Source organism: Wyeomyia smithii, chromosome 3 (genome assembly GCF_029784165.1).
Source record: "Wyeomyia smithii strain HCP4-BCI-WySm-NY-G18 chromosome 3, ASM2978416v1, whole genome shotgun sequence".
Lineage (NCBI taxonomy): Eukaryota > Metazoa > Arthropoda > Insecta > Diptera > Culicidae > Wyeomyia > Wyeomyia smithii.
Window position 1 is genome coordinate 146,603,217 of NC_073696.1, and position 22,051 is coordinate 146,625,267.

The 22,051-nt window shown below is 39.6% G+C and overlaps 1 protein-coding gene across 5 annotated transcripts in view; it reads right to left on the bottom strand.

The window, feature by feature from the left end:
• Positions 1–387: 387 nt before the first annotated feature.
• Positions 388–22,051, bottom strand: part of LOC129731742 (uncharacterized) — a 150,103-nt gene continuing 128,439 nt past the window's right edge. For all 5 annotated transcript variants that reach the window (XM_055691986.1, XM_055691990.1, XM_055691987.1 and 2 more), the window contains one exon: positions 388–1,958. In XM_055691986.1, the coding sequence (XP_055547961.1) occupies positions 647–1,900 (1,254 nt within the window). In that variant the 5' untranslated portion in view covers positions 1,901–1,958 and the 3' untranslated portion in view covers positions 388–646. The remainder of the gene's footprint in view (positions 1,959–22,051) is intronic.

Below are 22,051 nucleotides of genomic sequence, written 5' to 3' on the forward strand. Positions count from 1 at the left end.
ATGTGCAGAAATTTGTGTTTTATTTGTATGGAACCCCTCCCTTCTAGAAAAGAAAATGGTGTCGAACCAATATGGACATATTTGTTACTCCTAAAAATATCCACATGCCAAATTTGGTTCCATTTGCTTGGTTAGTTTCCGAGATGTAATGAATTTTTGTTTTATTTGTATGGGACCTTTCTCGGCCTCTTAAACCCTTATAAACAAAATTTCACGCCGATCGTTTCAGTAGTTTCCAAGCCTATATGGATCAAACAGACAGAGCTGCATTATTATATGTTTAGAAGATTGGCATAATAAATTTATATGTAGTAATAGTGAGTATAACAAAGGTTTCTGCACTGCAAGGTGTATCAATTCTGTTTATTTTTACTTATTTAACATGGGTTTTTGAACAAAAATATCTTGAGTCGTTTCCAACACCTTCTTGTAAATAGTAAGCCGGTCTCAACGAAAATTGCTCATTTGTAACTATTTTAAAGCTGGGTTTTTATATGCGAGCGCTTAATGAATAGTTGTTTTTGTATTCGAATTAAAAAAACAGATGACTGATTCTTTACTTAAGAAATTTTTATTGTTCAGGTATGACTTGTGTATTTTTTACAAAACCTGCATATTCTCTTGATTTTTTGATTAATTATAAACATTAGTAATAATTATTTTCAGTTCTTAAATGATCAATGTATTTGATAGATCCCCGATACGCTCCAACACCCACATTTTTGCCTAAATTTTTATTTTCTTGTGATATTCGGTATAAATTTGGAGAAATATCCTTGTATTTCAACATATTATTTTGAAATTGCTTCACTGTAGGAGATTTTGTTGTTTCATTGAATTTGACAGATAGATACCTGGAGGATGTATTGTCATGCCTCAAATGATTTCTGTTATTTTTGATTTTAGTTTTATAAAATTTATTATCCGTGCAATTTTCAAAGCGATTCGAAGATTTTCGGGAAACATAATAATTCAAATCTATACGAGTTTTCCCATTGTGCAAAGAGTTTGAATTAGCAATAAAGTGTGTGTGTGAATTATTAGACAGCGTGTTTTTTAAGTTGTTTTCATATTTGCTTATACTGTTGTTTGCAGTATTGACATATAATTGTTTTGTCAAATTTGCAGATATCGGATCTCTTCTCAAATTTTGTTTTTTATCACTTTCTAGAATTTTCGAGTTAAAGATTATTGGGTTACTATGACTATAAAAATCTCGATTGCTATGTGAATTTTGTGGAGCAGTATATTCGAATGATATATTAGTACTAGGGTACTTTAAAGGTTTCCTGAAATAAGCCTGTTTTGAATTTCCTGTTTCAATAGAATCAGTTGAATTTTCAAATAATGTATGAATAGTGGCTTCCACTTTTTGCTCTTCTCGTTTCTCCAAGTCCCTCATAACTGCGCTTTGAAAATATTTGTATCCGGATAGTCCTAAATCAGTCATCAGTGCATCATACTTACCTAAAACAGTTTTACTCATTGAATGTTTCTGAGCCACTCGTGAATTATTCACAGTAAGTGGTGCAAAAAAAAGATCTGAATGTGACGTATATGGCTTGGGATGTAATCGACTTATTTTTCTATTTAAATTTTTGTCCCAAGGATGAAAGTGAGACTTCTGCTTATATAATGCAAACAACTTTTCGGAGATCAATAGGTCTTTTGTCAAACTGTAATCCATGTGTAAAGCTTTTGTGCTAGGGCTTTCTGGAATATATAATTTAAATTTGGGTACAATTGCATTGATGTTATTATGGATGGTTGTCGCAGCGCTCGGTTCTGCTACTTCTCTTTTGGCGTTTGAGCTTAGGGCGTTTGTCATTTCAATACCATTGGTAAAAGTCAGTCGTTTTTGATTTCGTATATCTTCGGGTGTTGATAATTTCGAATCCATTGACGGACTTTTGTATAAATATGCTTCTGGAAACTGACATCGCGATGTGGTAGCAAAACTAAAATGGAGAAAGAAAATATTGTATGAATTAGCCATATTGAGTAAAGTAAACAAAGTGAGCTGGATGTTTCCAGTGAAGAACAAATTTGAATTTGTGAAGTAAATTTTTAGATTTCCATGTAAACTAAACTCAAACGGTGTGAATTAATTGGAATTGGTTCATCACGCTCTAAATTAACCTTCATCGCACCCTTGTGTGGAAAACCACACAAATGAATTTTGTTTCGATTTTTTCTCGAAAGCTTCTCGATCGATTGTGATGAAATTTCTTGGCAATTCCTAAACCATCAATCTAACACAAAAAAAATTTTTTTTCAAGAGAAAAATATTTTTGGTTGATGAGATATTTAAAAACTTACGTTCTCTACCCTGGTGTGTGCTTCTCCACACATACAACATTTGAATTTATTTAAAAAAAAAAAAAAAAGAAACAACTTAATTTTGCCTCCAAAAAAATTTTTTTTTTCATTGAGTGCTCACATACCTGAAGCTATAGGTACCAAATAATCCTGTTTCGAAAATCGAATAAGGTATGTATATGTGCGGAAGTATGTGAATGTGTGCTTATTTTCATTCTTACGACCAATATATCTTGATTTTCTCAGCATCGCCTGAACTGATTCGATTGTTCTTGGTCGCGTTTGAAAGAGCTAAACTGCCGCTAACCGCAAGTCAGTCCCATCTGTAATTTTGTCAATTTTGAGTTAGCATCGTATTTTGGCCTAGCTTTGAGTATATTTTCAGATGTACCGATAAAAAATAGTGGTTTGTTCAACAAAAGTGGAAATCAATACCAAGTCGAACTGTCACATTAGGCAAAGTAACCGCAAATCAGTCTCAGAAGAAAAATAACTAAAAGTCAGTCTCGATTTACAAAAAAAACATGCATAATACAACAGTAAAATGAACGGGGAGTAAAAAAGAGTTCGATACGACCGTTTAGATGAAAATAAGTTATCTAGTAATATTTATCAATTATTGGGATTATTTTTTAGTTTGAAATGGTGATGAATTTATGTGGAGCAATTTTCTGCTAATACGAATTCAAGTCAATTTTTTTTCTTGGTTCGCTTCTTCGTACATCCAGAATCCAGGAAATCGTTCCCAGAAATCTCCAAAGGTGACGCTCGAATCTCAAATGGATTTGGATCATCTTGACATTTGTTGTCGGATGAACCAACTGCAGTCCCGGCTTCAGTTTCTTTATCCGAGTCCTCACCGGATAAGCTTTCATCGGTTCCGTACATCATGAGATTTTCCAACGTCGACATTTCTTAAAAGGTTCTCATGGACACACACTTCCTAACAGCGAAGGATTGACAGTTTTCCACGGCAACGAATAACAACACGTCAACACGCACTATAGTTTCAACATGGCAATGTGACTGACTTGCGGTTACTTTTCTCTTCAGTGTAGAATATAACGGCAAGTCAGTCACACTCAAGGTTTTTATCATAAAATCAATTATATCAATGGTTTTTACAACGTAATTAGTGCAGGCTAGTATGCAAACTATTTTCTAGCATGAATATTGTCAAAATAATTCATCTTAAATAAGTGATAACTGAGCGTGAATGAAATATCTTTCGAAGCTGTTTTCTCGTTTTAACATTTTTACAGATGGGACTGACTTGCGGTTAACCGGCAGTAAAAGTCTAGTTAGTTGATGGAAAATATCGTTTTGATCCGAAGGTTTTTTCAAAAATGACGTAGCAAAATGTGGTCAGCTTATATAGGAACTGATAAACTAACCGATTTTTTTAACGGTTTGACTGATTTTAGAAATGTATTTATATAGGTGCATTCTTGTAATTCGCAACATGAATATATAAATTAAAAGGCTACGTGGGACATATGTGAAGGTATGTGTTTATAGGTATTATCCCAGTGTGAGAATTTCCACACATATGGTTTCAAATCCAAACGAATACGCTAATGCAAAAAGCTGCTATTTAGTGCTTGCACAGCCTGGTTGAACACTGTTCAACATTTACACAATTTTATGTCTACTGCAAGCAGAGCCGTAGCTATTCCGTTTTGCGTGGGGGGCAGAGATTTTTTTTAAGTAAACGTTATTTTGGAGAGAAAGCAGTTTAAACCGTTATGTGCTCGACAAAAAAGTACTTTTACGCGTCACACGGAGTACCCAAATTAAAATTCTTATCAGTTTTTCAGTTTCCCTTCCAATTTCGATAGTTTTAGCACCAAAAGATTCAGAAGCTCATCTATTTTCAAATAAGCGTTAGTGGTGTCCCGTAAGAATTTTCTTATTCAAATTACAGAATTACAGCGTATGAGACCTATCTTCGAGGGTCGCATCATTCGAAATCGACGATACTGAGAGATTCTATTCGCGAAAAAATATTGAGAGAATGTACCGATTCAACCGTCAGCCTAAGTTCTAAATTTAACGATTCGCATTGTTTGATCAATGTTGTTGTCCGGTTTCATTTCGGACCTAACTGGAACATAGTTGTCCAAGCCAGGTAACGGACTGTGTTATGCTTCCGAGGTGTGAAAAGTCCTGCCAAAATAATTGAACTGAACATAAACAAAAATCACAAGGAGCACACTGCAGGGAGTTTGGATACTGGCTGAAAGTTTAATATTTGAAATAACTTGTCTTGTGTGTCATTTTTTGCCCACGATTTGTTCAATCCAAGAAATCAAAACTTCTGGAAAAACTGGTTAAAATTTGCAGCAAAACTTGTTTTGCATTGTTCTTATATTATCAAAAATATAAAACTGTGATTGGTTCTTTCATTTAAATGACACATTTAAAAAAAACTGACATTTTGACTCACAGACGCTGAGAGAAGATTGAGTAATTCAACTTTTTTGAGCTCGAACGTTTTGGTTGTTCGAACTTGAACACGGTTCTTTTCAGATTTAATGAACTACTTAAATGCAAGGTGCAACTGTTCTTAACAAACAAAAGTTGACTGATATCGGTAAAATAAAAAAAAACTGGAGACTATTCAATAATGCTTATTTCTTATATTTCAGATTCCTAACCTCTTTCGCCGTATTAGTCATCGAAAGATACGATAGCTGAAATGAGGGGCCAAGTTGCTGTGAGTTGCTTCAAAAAGGTTTTCACTGTAGGGAGAAGGGCAAGAAGAATGTTTTGAAGGGGATCTGGCATGTTGAAAGTTTTATATATCCAGTCCACAATATCAGAGAATTTTATGAACCCTGTTTCTTTTATGTCTTCTGATCGAGAAATGGGTGCACGAGGGGTTTTTGGTGCCCCAGGAAGCGGTGGGTACTCCTGGTTTGATTTGAAATTAAAACCGGGTGGTACTTGCTTCGGTTTTTCTTCACTGCTTCCTTTTTGTGTTGTCTTATTGGTCATTCCGCTAGGGGTTATCTTACGACCTTTGCGAGAAAGATTAGGAGAGTTGAGCATTCTCCTCTTCCTAGATCCCTCTGGCAAGGCATAAGAACACCCTTCGACGGGATCGTCAGATGTACCCTCATCGGTTGGCAAAAAGGAAAAGATGTTTCCTGTCGAGGGTGGCTCAGCCCTCTTAAGAATTTCTGCAAAAGAGTGCTTTGATCGTTCCTTAAGGGAACGCTCAATTTTTTCCTCGCGCTGTTTGTACGCGGGACACGCCGAAAGGTCATGCCGAGTTTCCTCGCAGTAAAGACACTTTTCAGTATCCTCACTGCAAGCGGTCTCAGCATGATTGCCTCCGCACTTGCTGCAGCGTGCCTTGTTGCAGCAGTAGGTGGCTGTATGACCTAACTGCTTGCAGTTTTGGCAATGCATGACCTGCGGTACGAACAGGCGTACAGGCAGACGAACCCTGTCCAAAGAGATGTAGTTCGGCAGTGCGAATCCGGCGAATGTTACACGGTAGGAGTCCGAAGGGAGGAATTTCTTCTTCCCTTCTTCGATGGTTACTGAATGCAATTGCTTGACATCCAGTACCTTTACATCTTGAATCAGGGGGTTCTTGAAGCAGCCAACCCCGTGACGCAAAATGTCATCGACCGTGAGGCTTCCTTCGGTAACCACACCGTCGATCTCCACGTCCTTGGCAGGGATGTACACACGGTACTCCCTTGTAAAGAGCTCGTAGCTAGCAATTTCGTTTGCTTAATAATATTAATAATAATAATTATGATAAAAATTCTAAAGTGAATACTTCACCGAACGTCTAAGTCACGACCTCACGACTGATAGTAGGATCAATCGAGTGTCTCCGCAGAACAAACAATGACGATCCAGCTTCGTGTTGTGACACAGTGGCCGTATCTTACACGCGACCTTGTAGATGCCACTTGTAGTTGACTTCCACTCGCTCGATCGTATGGTGGTCCGTGCTGCTAGCGGGGTAACAGCGGTGCGGGAGAATTGTTCTTGCTGATATATCAGCTGCGTATCAGATCACTGGCGGGGTAGCCTGCCCCTACCAGTATGCAGAAGATGTTTCTGCCGATATATTGCAGACTATTGTTACCGCACAGCACAAGAAATAATCGAAAAAAAAAACACCCGTACGATAACTCGTGTATTGTTATTTTGCGAATCACACGGAGATAAACAATTTGCGTCTAATCGAGACGAAAGCAAAACAACGAATGAAGCAGTACCTAAGTGTTGCTTATGAAAATTTGTTATAATTTCGCTGATATATGACTTGATGTTTTCCACCATATACTTAGATTTCATCAAATCATTTCTCAGCCAAATTATAACAGATTTTTATTAACAATACCTATTATTTTCGTTTGGTACTTGAAAGAACTTTCCAAATTTTACAGCAAATGAAGTTCCTTCATTACAAAAATGTGTGAAAAATTGCGAATGAATTTGGAAAAAATTGGAAATAACATAAGCCATCTTTTTTATTTTAAAACTATTCATCACATATAGGTAAACTTTTTAGACATATTTATATGTTTCAAAAGCTCTATTTTTCGTCTATCCAAAACAACCAGAATCTAAAAAATCGGTTGGAATATACCGTATTAAACATAACAATGTGAGCTAAGGTAAAAACAGGGTTTTGACCATAACTTATAATTTTCGGGGTATTTGAAAAACTTCAAGTAAACGCGCAAGTAACACTTGACTAAAGCTACAACCCAGACTAAGTCACATCAAAAGTTATTACATTTTTGCATCATTTGTAGCACCGTGAAATGACTGTGCGATAGAAGCCAAAAATTCTGGTTTTCTTAAAAAATATATAACTTAGCCAAATATCAACCGATTTCCACAAAACTACTTTCGTTTGATTCGAAATTGAATATTCTTTCAAAATTTTAGTATATTTGTGGTATGTTTATCACAAAAATAGACGGAAAATTTCAAATTAAATTGAAAAATTGCGTGAAAATATCTAAAAAATTAGATTTAAACTCAAATAACTCAACATATTCTATTGATATTAGTAAACAACTGTATATATTTTGAAAGCTATTTGTTTCCTTTCTAAAGCTGCTCAAATATTGAAAATCGGTTGATAAATGACTGAGTTAAAAAATATTATATGCGCTGAGGTCCAAAAAACCGTATTTTGACCATAACTTCAGATTTTGGGGGTGTTTGGAAAATTTCTAGTATGAGCGAATGTTACACTCAACAAGACCTACAACCTACACTAGGTCACTTCAGAAGTTCTTGATTTTTTTTTCATTTGTAGCACAGTGTTATAAGTAATTTGGAACAGAGAAAAAGACTGGACTAGGTGATTAGTTTCTTGAAACTAATGTAAAATTTGCATTCTCGGAAAAAATCGGAAAGAATTGATGTAGTTATAGTGGTTTTGGTTCGATTATTTGCAGATATGATTCGCACATTGGGCCTACAGCTGCAAGCGTTTGATTATGTATCGTTCACCGATGATGTTGGCATCGAGTGACGCAAGTGGCTAAGATCGTTTGAAAAGATGATGCGAGCCAGCCGTATAGATGACGAAGAATGGAAGAAGGATTTACTGCTGCACTACGCAGGATCCAGCGTTCAGTTGTTGTTTGAAACTTTACCGAAGTTACCGGAAAAGGGAAATGCGTGGACCGTTGCTCAACGTCGAGCGGTATTTTCCAAACATGACCGGCTACGATGAGGTCAAAGCCAAATTGAACGATTTTTTCTTGCCAATGGAAAATTCGACTTATGAGCGACATTTGCTTCGACAGATGCAACAGAAAGCGGGTGAGAATATTGATGCTTTCACTATCAGGCTTAGAGTCCAAGCGGAACGCTGCTGTTTTGGTGACAGATTGGATGAGAACATTAAGGATCAAATCATCCAGAACTGTCAATCTACTGCTCTTCGTCGTGAGCTACTTAAGCGAGGCGATGCTTGGAAGAGGTGCTTAGTACGGCTAAAATTTTCGAACCTGTCGCACAACAAGAAAAATCATTCGCTAATGGAAATGGAATGAAGCCTCCAGTAAGTGATGTCAATAAGGTCGATCTGACACCTTCCTCCAGCAAGAGGATGCGATTCGCTGGACCAAATAATTTCGAATATCATCGTTGCGGATACCAAGGACACCTGGCCAGAGACGATTCATGTCCGGCACAAGGAAAAACATGCAGCAAGTGCTTTGGCAAGAACTACTTTGCGAAGAAGTGTCGTACAAGGCATTCGACTAAACCGAAAAGCTATTCCAAGAGCGAACGATCAGAAAACGGACAGACTCCCACGGTGAATTCAAAATCCAATGAGAACGGAAACTCACATACGGTAAAGCACATCGCTGATGATTCAGTTAACGACAACGCGGAATACATTTTCAATGTAAAGTCTTGTGACAGCAATGCTGAGATGCAGTGCAAGATTGGGGGTGTATCAGTGTCCGCTATGATCGACTCGGGTTCGAAATACAACCTGCTGAGCCAGTCAAATTGGGAGCAGCTCAAAGATAACAAAGTGGTTGTATTAAACCAGCGACGTGAAGCACCTATGAAGTTCAAAGCACATGAAGGGCAATCACTTCCTTTGATTGGCGCCTTCAATGCAATTAAAGTGGAACTGCGAATACCATGGCCGAGTTTTATGTGGTTGAAGGTAACGGGAAAATATTGATCGGAACGCAACGTCAATGGGTGTTCTAAAAATTAGTGCTCCTGTCAACGAAGTTGAAGCTAACCAGGACACTAAAGTATGCAGTAAACTGGGAACCATCAAGGACGTTATTGTAGACATCCCAATCCGAGCAGATGTCACACCGGTTGTTCAGCCGTATCGTCGTATATCAGTAGCACTGGAGAAATTGGTAGAAAAGAAAATTAATAAGCTGTTGAACAAGGGTATCATTGAGCCAGTTAACGAACCAGCGAAATAGGTATCCCCTGTACCTTCCACCAGGTAGGTTGATAATTGATTTTATTTTGTCTATACCATATGTATCAACATTACTATGATTTTAATTGATGAGACATGCGAGTTAATGCTACAACAGTTGAGTGATTTTAGATTTCTTTGTTCATTTCAAGTTTTGATCAATATTAAAAAAAAATATATAAAAAAACTGAGATCTTCCGGTCTATGAACAAAATAAACGAACTCTCTAGTTCTGTTAGTGCTGAGGGATTGTGTTTGATTGTAGGTAAAAATATCTCAAAGGTCCCGTGAGATCACGACATTCATCACAAGCAGAGGCTTGTTTCGCTATACCCGACTGATGTTTGGTATCAACTGCGCTCCTGAACTATTGCAAAAAATTATAGAACAGATTCTGAGCGGATGCGACGGCTGCGTGGTTTTTATACATGATCTCCTGGTTTTCAGCGCTGATCAAGCGGAACATGCTTTGCGACTGAAAATGGTTCGTCAAAGATTGCAGGAACGGAATGTCGCCCTAAATGAAGGTAAATGTGTTTATGGTGTACCGGAAACAAAATTTTTGGGCCATGTGTTGTCTGCTGATGGTATAAAACCAGATACAGAAAAACTAGAGGCAATCCGCTGTTTTAGGGAGCCAAAATCTGGGGAAGAGGTAAGAAGCTTCATTGACCTCGTGAATTGCCTTGGAAAATTTATCCTCGATTTAGCGGCAATAACTTTTCCGCTCCGGCAGTTGACAAAGAAGAAACAACCTTTCATTTGGGGTCGTGAACAACAAGTGGCATTCGTAAAATTGAAGGACTATACGATTCGTCCGACTACGTTGGGATATTTCGATGTCAATGATAGAACCCAATTGGTATCTGATGCCAGTTCGGTTGGCTTGGGAGCTGTTCTATTGCAGATTGATAAACAAGGTAATAGGATCATAGCTTACGCTAGTAAGAGTTTATCAGATGTAGAGCAACGTTACGCGCAGATTGAGAAGGAAGCATTAGCTCTTGTGTGGGCTGTCGAACGATTCCATTTCTATCTGTACGACCGGTCATTTGAGCTAATTACAGATCATAAACACTTGGAGGCCATCTTCAAACCAAAATCTAAGCCTTGTGCGAGAATTGAGAGATGGGTGGTTCGGCTACAAGCGTACGAAGCGAAAGTTATCTATCGACCCGGTAAAACAAATATTGCTGATCCATTGCCACGGTTGGCAATCAAAGATAACATTTCTGGCAAGACATTCGACGAATGCGCTGAGTCCTATGTACATTGAGTGACCTCAAATGCAGTGTCGGTGGCTCTGAAGATCACTGAAATTGAGCAAGTGTCAGATTTGGACAAATCGATTCAATCGGTTAAAGTTGGATTGGAACAAGATGTTTGGTCGGAAGATGCTAGCTCGTTTAGGATTTTCGCTACTACGGGGAGGCCTTGAGACTGCGAGTGCTAGATCTGGCTCATGAGGGCCATTCTGGTATAACTATAATGAAACAGCGTTTCCGAGCCAAGGTGTGGTGGCCGAAGCTTGACACACAAGTCGAACTGTATGTCAGAAACTGCCGGGGATGTATGTTGCTAGCTGCACCCTCTGTAGCTGAGCCGATGAAGCGCAAAGAACTACCATCAGGACCGTGGCAGCACGTTGCCATAGATTTCCTTGGACCACTTTCCTCGGGTCATCATCTGTTAGTAATTGTCGACTATTTCAGCCGCTATGTTGAGGTTGAAGTTTTTACTAAGACAAAGGATTCCAGCGAGACTATCAGGCGACTTGATCCGATTTTCGCGCGGTTTGGCTTCCCGTTCTCGATTTGGATAATGGCCGTCTGTTTTCTAGTGGAGAATTCCAAGAATGTTGTGATGGGCATGGTATCGAGTTAATCACCACTACACCGTACTGGCCACAGCAGAATGGTGAAGTAGAACGGCAAAATCGATCTATCTTGAAAAGATTGACTCTATGTCAAGCGACGAACAGCAACTGGATCGATGAACTGAACAAATACCTGTTAATGTACCGTTCATCTCCACACTCGACCACTAAGAAGACCCCTTCGGAGATGCTATTGGGATACAACATTCGCGACCGTCTTCCAACGATACACCAACCAAAGAATACTGATGCAGAGACGGCTGATCGAGATAAGCAAATGAAAGAAAAATGCACATTGTATGCCGATGAACGTCGAAAGGCTAAACCAAGTCTGATTTCTGTACGAGATAAGGTTCTGGTAAAACCTAAATTAATCCACCTAGCGGTGAGACCCAGCCTTTCTCCTTCGAACTTATAATTTGTTAAAATAGATTTACTCCAACACTTGAAAAATACACCTTGATTATTTCTGCTGGATTTGTTATTCATTCTAAACAACAAATTTTTGGTAGCCAACAGCACAACTATACCGAACATTTAAAATTTAACATATCATCGACTTCGTGCAACACTGGCACAACTCAAAATTTTGTATTTTTGAGTTTTTGATGGCAAACGATGCCAAATACTGTTAAGTTTCATCACACGAAATCCCATTTCGAAAATCACAAAAATTCCAGAGTTATGAGTAGAAGTGCCTTTGCTGCACAAATCGAAATTTCTTCATAAAGTTAGTAAAAATAAGGTTTTAACCCTCTAGTGCCCAAATTAATTTCTAAACGGACTTCGATAAAATCACCATAAACCATTATAAACACTTTTTGAGTATTTAATGAAGCTTTTCGGAACTTCGACTGAAGCCCGCCAAATGGCGGCATTGGGCACTAAAGGGTTAACTTGGACAACGTGAGCACGTAATATGTGCATAATAGACCCAAAGGTGTTAAATAAGGATTGGTAATCTTAAATTTCAAAGTTTTCTTGAAAATCGAAAAATAAATTTTCGACGCAAATTTTCAAACGCGTTTTTCTTGAAACTATGTTTTTTTGAGTTGCACCAGTGTTACACGATGTGTTACATGCAAATAACGTTAAATTCTTTCAACTTTATGATGCGATTTTGTTTTAGATTGTGGTATAATCGATTTGTACTCATATATTGCCTATAAATATTCAGATTCTTTAAGTCAACGTTAATCAGTAGATTTTTAATAATGTATAATTAAATGTTGTTCCTTATACATTAATTTGAATGATCTTATCAGTGAAATTGAAATTCTTTAACGCAGTTGATATTACTGATCGTTTCTGAGAGGCATCCAATGAATGGCCAAATACCAATCAATATGGGTTCTTGAAACCTTGATTATACCCAGTGGCCAGAATCCGACCTAAAACCCAATTTTCAATCCAGATGACCACTTCTGGTTGCCTGATAATCATAAAATCATAAAATCCATCATAAAATTACCGAACTGCCTAATCAGGGTATTTCTATGGCGAAGATGGCGACAGTTTCCGATCAACAGCCTAAAGTGACAAATATCATCCAATACGATTTGAAGAAGCTTTTAAATTTCTAGACAGTAGCTTCCGGTTTCTACCAGTCTAAAAGGGACAAACATCACCCAATGTCAGTTTTTCAGTACCCGGGATGATGCTCAGAGACCAGGAATCAACTTCATACTTCATTTTTAAATCCGAATTGGCGAGACCTGTTTTCTTTAAATAAGTCGTGTAATCTTTGAAAGAAGAGATTTTCAATATTTTTACCATTTAACACATAATGGTTAAAAAAAAGTCCGATTACACTGGTCAACACAAGTGTTGCTCCAAAGGTCAAACTAAAAATAAATGAGAAAGTATAGCTTTTCCTGTGATTTTTTTTTGTTTCTAGGGCAATTATTATGAGCTTTAGAGCAGCATTTTTTTCGATTTTGTCAACCAGTGTTATAATCAAATTAAATGGGTACCAATAAAGCAACTAAACCTTCAATTTAAAACTAAGGTTGTTGAAATAAGTGATGCCATCTTTGGCAAAATGAGTGCATTTGATAAAGTTTTCTGAACACGTTTCTTTTCATAACCTTCGAACTACATGTTCAATCATCTTAATTAAAAATTCGTTATTTTGGGGTTTCAAAGACGCGTTCATTTGATACCTTTTTTGTTCAAATCGGTTGTGTAGTTTCTGAGATAATGGAGTTTCATTACTTTTACATTTTGATACATAGCAGACAAAGTTACAGTCCGATTATAATAAAATTCAATAGGGTTTTATCAGGCAACTAGACCCTTCTATTGCAACTCATTTTGTAAAAATCGGTCCATCCAACTCTGAGAAAAGTGGGTGAGTTCAAACAGTCTTAGAAACAAGTTTCTTGTCATAGTCTGATTGCACATTATTATACATAACGGACAAATTTAAAGTCCAATAACAATAAAATTCAATAGGGTCTTATGGGGCAACAAGACCTTCCATATGCAACTAATTTTGTGAAAATCGGTCCAGCCATCTCTGAGAAAAGTGAGTGAGTTTAAACACTGTTTGAAACACTTATGAGGCAACTAGACCTTTCATTTGCAATTAGTTTCATGAAAATCGGTCCAGCCATCTCAGAGAAAATCGAGTGAGATTGGGAGACCGTTACATACATACATACACACACATACACACACATACACACACACACAGGTATTCGAAGAGGCAATGAGAAGGGAGCGCGAGGGGGGCAGCTGGCTCCGCCCGACTGCTGACCAACTAGTTGCTATGCTAGCGCGGGCGTGCGACGCCACCATGCCTAGGACTCGCCAACCTAGGAATGGAAAGCCACCGGTTTACTGGTGGACGGACGCGATAGCCGACCTTCGCAGTGCGTGCCTCCGTGCAAGACGGAGGATGCAGCGTGCGCGAAACGAAGAAGAGAGGACAGAGCGCCGCGCAGCATTCAGTTCGGCAAGATCGATGCTAAAGAGTGCGATAAAGGCCAGCAAGAGGGCCTGCTTCGATAGGCTATGTGCGAGTGCCAATACAAATCCGTGGGGCGACGCCTACAGGATCGTAATGGCCAAGACTAAAGGCGCGCTGGCGCCTGCAGAGCGATCACCAGCGATGCTGGAGCGTATCATCGAGGGACTCTTTCCACGCCACGAGCCAAGTCCTTGGCCTCCGGCAGTCGAGTCTCACGTCCGACGTTCCAGTATCTCAGACATAGACCAGAGATGGTCGGCCAACCTGCCGAGCATCCAATCCGTGAGCGACGACAGCCGTGGCGAGGCAGGGGAGGAGGCAAGGGTTACGAATGAGGAACTCATCGTGATCGCCAAATCCCTAAAGGTGAGCAAGGCACCGGGACCGGATGGTATCCCTAACCTGGCGATCAGGCTGGCGATAAAAACGGCCCCCGGGCTGTTCAGGGCAGTCATGCAGAGGTGCCTGGATGACTGTCTCTTTCCGGACAGGTGGAAGCGGCAGAGACTGGTCTTATTGCCGAAGGCTGGGAAACCGCCAGGGGACCCATCGGCATATAGGCCTATCTGCCTGCTGGACACCGCGGGCAAGGTGCTTGAGAGGATCATCCTCAACAGACTGGTGAGGTACACGGAGGGTGTACACGGTCTGGCAAGTAACCAGTTCGGCTTCCGAAAGGGCAGGTCCACGCTGGACGCAATCTCTTCCGTCATCAAGACGGCGGAGGTAGCAATCCAGCGCAAGAGAAGGGGACGTGAAGAATGCGTTCAATAGTGCCAGTTGGGACTCCATAGCGCTCGCGCTCAGGAGCATCCATGTACCGGTGTCGCTGTACAAGATTCTGGAAAATTATTTCCAGAATCGAGTACTTGTTTACGACACGGAGGAGGGTCAGAAGTGCGTCTCAATTACCGCAGGAGTTCCGCAAGGTTCTATCCTGGGCCCGGTGTTGTGGAATGTCATGTATGACGGAGTGTTGAAACTTAAGTTCCCTGTAGGGGTTGTGATCGTCGGCTTTGCAGACGACATAACGCTGGAGGTCTACGGCGAGTCTATCGAGGAGGTCGAGTTGACGGCCACGCACTGTATACGCAAGGTCGAGGACTGGATGCGCTCCAGGAAACTGGAGCTCGCGCATCATAAGACGGAGGTCACGGTTGTGAACAACCGTAAATCGGAGCAACAGGCGGTGGTCAGAGTCGGAGACTGCACCATCACCTCGAAGCGATCCCTAAAGCTCTTGGGGGTTATGGTGGATGACAAGCTCACGTTCGGGAGTCACGTCGACTATGCCTGTAAGAGGGCCTCATCGGCTATTGCAGCACTATCTCGTATGATGTCCAATAGCTCAGCGGTTTATGGCAGCAAGCGAAGACTTCTTGCCAGCGTGGTTTCGTCCATACTTAGGTATGGTGGGCCAGTGTGGTCCAGAGCGCTAGGTACTAACAGTTACCGTGGTAAACTGGAAAGTACCTACAGGCTCATGTGCCTGAGAGTTGCGAGTGCGTATCGTACGGTGTCATACGATGCAATCTGTGTCTTGTCCGGCAAGATGCCTATCAGCATCGCCATCAAGGAGGACAGAGAGTGTTTCGACCAACGTGACGCAAGGGGCATACGAGGTACCAGAAGGTCATTCTCGATGCTCCGCTGGCAGCGGGAATGGTCCAACTCCACAAAGGGCAGATGGACGCACCGACTCATACCGGAGATATCCGGCTGGGTCGGGAGACGACATGGTGAAGTGAACTTCCACCTGACACAAATCCTGTCAGGCCATGGTTGTTTCAGGCAATATCTGCACAGGTTCGGACACGCGGTGTCCCCCATGTGTCCCGAGTGCGTGGAGGAGGAGGAGACTGCTGAGCATGTCTTCTTCGTATGCCCCCGTTTCGCAAGAGCGAGGAGCAACATGATGGCTGTGAGCGGGCCTGGCACTACTCCGGACAATCTAGTCCGGAGGATGTGCGACGACCCGGACATCTGGAACGCGGTCTGTGCGGCCGCCTCTCAGATTGTTCTGGAGCTGCAACGTGTGTGGCGGGTCAACCACCAACACGCCAGTGGTAGCTAATTACCAGTCTCCAGGTAGTTAGCTAGGAGGTTATAAGAGTAAAGAGGGTGCATCACGCACAAAAGCTACTCCCCGACGTAATACTTAACCGTCGTTCCGGGAAGACCAGGGCTGGAGACTGGAGGGGTTTTAGTGGGTCGGGACAGGGATCAGTAGGTGTCTGGGCGAGTGTAACTACCCCAGCATCTCTCCCCTAGTCTCATCCATTGAGTTCTCTTCTCAGGTGTCTGTTTGCAGATTTCCCCGCCACCTTTAAAAAAAAAAAAAAAAAACACACACACACACACACACATACAGAAAATGCTCAGCTCGTTGAACTAAGTCGATTGATATACGAGATTCGACCCTTTGGAGCACTTTTATACCTTTGGTTTTTTCAGTGATTGCTATACCTTTCTAAGAGAAAGGTCAAAAAGATGGCACGACCGAATAAGCTGACAATTTTGACCCTCAAGTGTTCAGGGTATTAAAAAGGGAAGGTGGAGATGTCATAGTAATTTCGGAGGAAACTGGCGTCAATTACAGAAGACATGTATCACATTTGCAACGAATTACCAGCACCAATGCTGGTTCTACACCGAATTCAAATGAAGTGGATGGACCGTCAAATTTGGATTCCGTCAACAGTGACGTAGCAAGTGGAAGCGATGAACGATCAACATGTCTGGGTAAGCCAGATGTTTCTAGTGATTCGAGAACTAGACGTACCACACGGCAGCCAGCTTACATGCAAGATTACGTACAAACCGTCTATGAAAATTATAGGAAATAAAAGTGGAAATAATCTTAAGGAAGAGTGCATAAAATTGAAAAAAAGTCTTTTAAAAGAGAAAGTGAATGTAGCATCGCAATCACATAAGTTACCTTTCAATATGTTTACTTTAATCTTTACCTTGTATATAAACATACTTTGAACAAGGCTCGTACTCTAATCCAATGTAGATCGACAATAAACGACATTCCTACTCTGACCGGCAACCACTGTACACGTGTATCATTAAAACTCTACCACTCGAGAACCTCCATCGACCACCAACAACGATACTACAATATATCAACTTTATTAACTCTAAAATAACTTCACTCACTGCCTATCATGGAGGTGCGACTGCGATATGTACGGTCGCCAATCCTCGTGCTCATGCTCATGAATATTCGTAGAAAAGAGCGACACGTCCGTGCAAGCACTGCAATGTTTTTTTAATAACCTGTTTCAATCATTTCAATTCATGTTTTAAGCCGCTGAAGAAGCACAACAGCAACAATTGATATGTCATGAATTCATCTCAAAAAGTTCATCACTTTTTTTGGGAACACAATATAACGGACACTTTTTATATTCAATTTCAAATCCGTTCTTATAATTTTTTGCGTTTTTCACGTTAAAACCTAGATTAATCCACCTAGTGGTCAGACCCAGCCTTTCTCATTCAAACTTTTATTTGTAAAAATTGATTTACATGAACGCTTCAATCCAATAAATGTATATTCACTCTTTAGGTTCTAAAATATTGATGTTGTAATCTATACATATAAAAATGTAGTCCGGTCTGTCAGTCTGTTTGATCCATATAGGCTCGAAAACTACCGAACCGATCGACGTGAAAATTTGTATGTAGGGGTTTTTGGTCCCGATAAAGGTTCCTATGATAGTTTGAGACCCCTCCCTCTTCTGGAAGGGAGGGGTCCCATACAAATGAAACATAAATTTCTGCACAACTCAAGAACAAACCAAGCAAATGAAACCGAATTTGGCATGTGGATGTTTTAAGTGGTAACTAATATGTCCATAATAGTTGGATGAAACACAAATTTGTGCACGTCTCGAGAACTAATCAACCAAATGGAACAAAATTTGGCAGGTAATTGTTTTTAGTGGTAACAAATATGTACATAATGGTTTGAAACCCGACTCCCTCTTCTATAAGGGAGGGATCCCATGAAAATGAAACACAAATTTCGCTCAGCTCAAGAACCAATCAAGAAAATACAACCAAATTTGGTATGTGAATGTTTTAGAGGTAACAAATATGTCCATAATGGTTTGACGCCCCTCCCTCTTCTGGAAGTACATGTTTCTTCACAAATTTCTGCATATCTCGCGAACTAATCAACTAAATGGAACCATATTGGCAAGTGAATGTTTTTAGTGGTAACAAATATGTTCTATAATCGACCTCAGACAACATTTTGGATTGTAAGATGGCAACTTCCTGTTTCTGGAAAACAGCTGAAAATGGCCGATTTCCACCCAATATAATAATTTCCGGATCTAGAATAATACACAGGAGCTAAAATCGACCACAGAGAGCATTTTAAATTCTAAGATGGCGACTTCCGGTTTCTGAAAACAGCAGAAAATGACCAAATACCACCCAATATGAGTTTTTCTTTAACCAGTATGCCGTTCAAAATCCAGAAATTGTCTCCAAATGCCGTTATTATATCCAAAATGGCGACTTCCGGTGTCGGAAAAACAGCGGCAAATGATTAAATACCACCCAATATGGGTATTTCCGGAACCGTAATGATGCACTGGAGCCACAAATCGACACCAGACAACATTTTGAATTGTAAGATGGCAACTTCCAGTTTCTGGAAAACAGCCTGAAATGGACGATTCCCATTAAGTATTAGTATTTATGGAACCAGAAAGATGCACAGAAGCTAAAAATTGATCACAGACACAATCTTGAATTTTAAGATGGTGACTTCCGGTGTCTGGCAAACAGCCGGAAATGACCAAATATCATTCAATATGAATGTTTTCGGAACCAGAATTACGCCCAGATGTCAGAAATTGATTTCACAAACAATTTTAAAGTCCAAAATGACAACTTTCGGCTTCTGAAAAACAGTCCAAAGTGACCAAATATCACCCAATGTGAGTTTTTCTTTAACCAGTATCCTAAATACCATTTTGCAATCCAAGATGGCAACTACCGGTTTGTGAAAAACAGCCTAAAATAAACAAATACTATCCAATATGAGTATCTCTGGAACCAGAATGATGCAAGTAGCTAACAATTGACCTCAGGCACCATTTTGAATTGCTAAATGGCAACTTATAGGCAACAGTCGGAAATGACCGAATAATACTCAATATGGATATTTCCGTAAACGTGATGTTGCATAGAAACCAAACATTGACCCTGGACACTATTTAGAATTTGAAGACGACCACTTTTAGTTTCTGGAAAACAACCAAAAATACCTCCCAATATGGGTATTTCCGGTGTCAGATTGATGCCAGAAAGTCTGCTGATAATGACAGAATACCACCCAATATGAATATTCAGAATTAGGGCGATGTACAGAAGCCAAAAGACGCGGATGTTGTCATTTCGATAAAACCAATCATTTCAAACAATTTGTTATTTGACTTTGATCATATCCTATGGCCGATTCGTCGTGCATTTGCAGACTTCAAACAAACCGCAAGGAATCAATGAACTTGGAACGTTAAAATAGTACGACACCACATTTAAATTATGTTGAGGCCACATATATCGATCAAAGCAGGTATAGTTTTAAATAGTCTTTGAATTTCTCTTCTTTCCATAGCTTTTGAGCCACATATCAAATTGTTATGAAGTTTGTTATTTGTAAGTTTGAGAGATGACTCGTTCGTATGTTCAAATAAGACATGTATTCTTTGAGATAATAGACTTTCGTTGTTTTATTAACAATTTAATAAATAGCGGTTGCTTAAGTTCGATTAAAATCAAATAAAATGGAAACTTGTAGGGCAGCCAAACTTTGAAACCACGTGTTCAATCATAATTCATCAGTAAACCCTTAACTAGCCCGCTCATCTGATAATAATAATCAAATCGGTTGTGTAGTTTCTGAGATAATGAAGTTTCGTGATTTTCACAAGTCGGCACATTACAAATGAAGTTACAGTCCGATTACAGTAAAATTCAACAGGGTCTTCTGAGGCAGCTAGACCATTCATTTAACACCAATTTTATGGAAATCGGGTCGGCCATCTCTGAGAAAAGTGAGTGAGTCCAAGTAGTCTTCGGAATATGGTCCTTTGCATAGCTGGATTTCACATTTTTAAACATAACAGGCAAAGTAATAGTCCGATTGCAAAACAAATCAATATGGTCTTATGGAGCAATTAGACCTTCCATTGGACACTGATTTTATGGAAATCGGTACAGCCATCTCTGAGAAACATGAGTGAGATGAAACAGTCTTTAGAACACGTTTCTTTTCATAACTTTTGAACCACAAGTTCAATCTTTATGAAATTCAAAACTTAAGGGTTTTCTAGGTAGTCCGTTTTTTTGAGACCAATTTTGTCCAAATCGGTTTTGTTATTTCTGAGATATTGATGTTTCATGATTTTCACATTTTTAAACATAACCTCTAAACTAAAAATCCGATTACAATAAAATTCAATAGGGTCTTATGGGGCAACAAGACCTTTCATTTGCAATTGACTTCATGGAAATCGGTCCAGCCATCTCCGAGAAAAGTGAGTGAGAATAAAAATCTGCACACACACACACACACACACAGACACACACACACACACACACACACATACACACACACACATACAGAAAATGCTCAGCTCGTCGAGCTGAGTCGAGTAATATATGCCATTCGGCCCTTTGGAGCACTTTTATACTTTCGGTTTTGCAAGTGATTGCTATACCTCTCTAGGAGAAAGGAAAAAATTGAAATTTTCAGCTATGGGAGGAAGTTAACCGAGACCCTCTTCACATGTAACTTGTTGTATTTTATAATTCATTTTTATTAATCTCATATTATACGTACAATGAATGAATGGTTGCGCTGCAATGATGTAATAACTTATTTCAATTATTGTTTTCGGCCGCCGGAAACACCACAATAACTACTACTGAAATGTCGTGAATTACACAAATATTAGTTCATCTATTTTTTTTTTAGCACAACATGACGGATAATTTCCATATGTTTTTTAAATCTATTTCTAATATTTCTTTAGCGTTTTCTGCGTTAAAAATTTGAATATTTCTGCTATGCAAGGCAGCTAACCGAGATCTTCTTTACATGCCATAGTACTTCTTATTGTATTTTAGAATTCATCTTTATTATTCTCACATTATATATGATCATATCTATATTGTTACATTAATCCAATTAACTATCATGGTCCTATCACTTATCAAAGTGAATCCTGATCTAAAACCCACCCCACTAACCAAAACTCCCTCCCGTAGTCTTTGTAGGAATGCAGAGATATACTCGGTCTCTAACAAAGCAAAGACTACATTCTAACATTCCTTCCTTATTGTAGGTTTCGTGCGGCACTGGCATAACTCGAAATTCATAGTTCCAAGAGGAACGGGATTGAAAATTTGGCGTTTAAAATTACCGTTATCTTATGCATGAAAACTATGAACAAGTTGAAATATTTTTTTTACCATCTTTGGAACATGTTTTTGATTTGAATTCCAAAGACACATCAGCTTAGAACTTATACTCGATTTAATTTCAACTTTCGGCGAGCCGACTTCGACGGTTTGATAAATGCGTTACTATCTGTCGATTGGGTTGGCATTTTAAATTCAACTGACATCGATTCGGCTGTGAACGATTTTTCCGGCATTTTAAACGGTCTGATAGAAGTTTTCGTCCCTAAAACACGGAACCGATCGCAGAAATATCGTCCGTGGCAGACACCGGCTTTGCGACGCTTAAACACGTTAAAAAATTCTGCGTTGAAGAGGTTCTCAGCGAGTGGTGCCCTTATACTTCGCGAACACTACCGACAGTTAAACCACGATTATAAGAGACTTCGCCGACGGTGCTATTCTAACTACAGACTACATATGGAAGGTAAACTGCGAGCCGATCCGAAGAAAT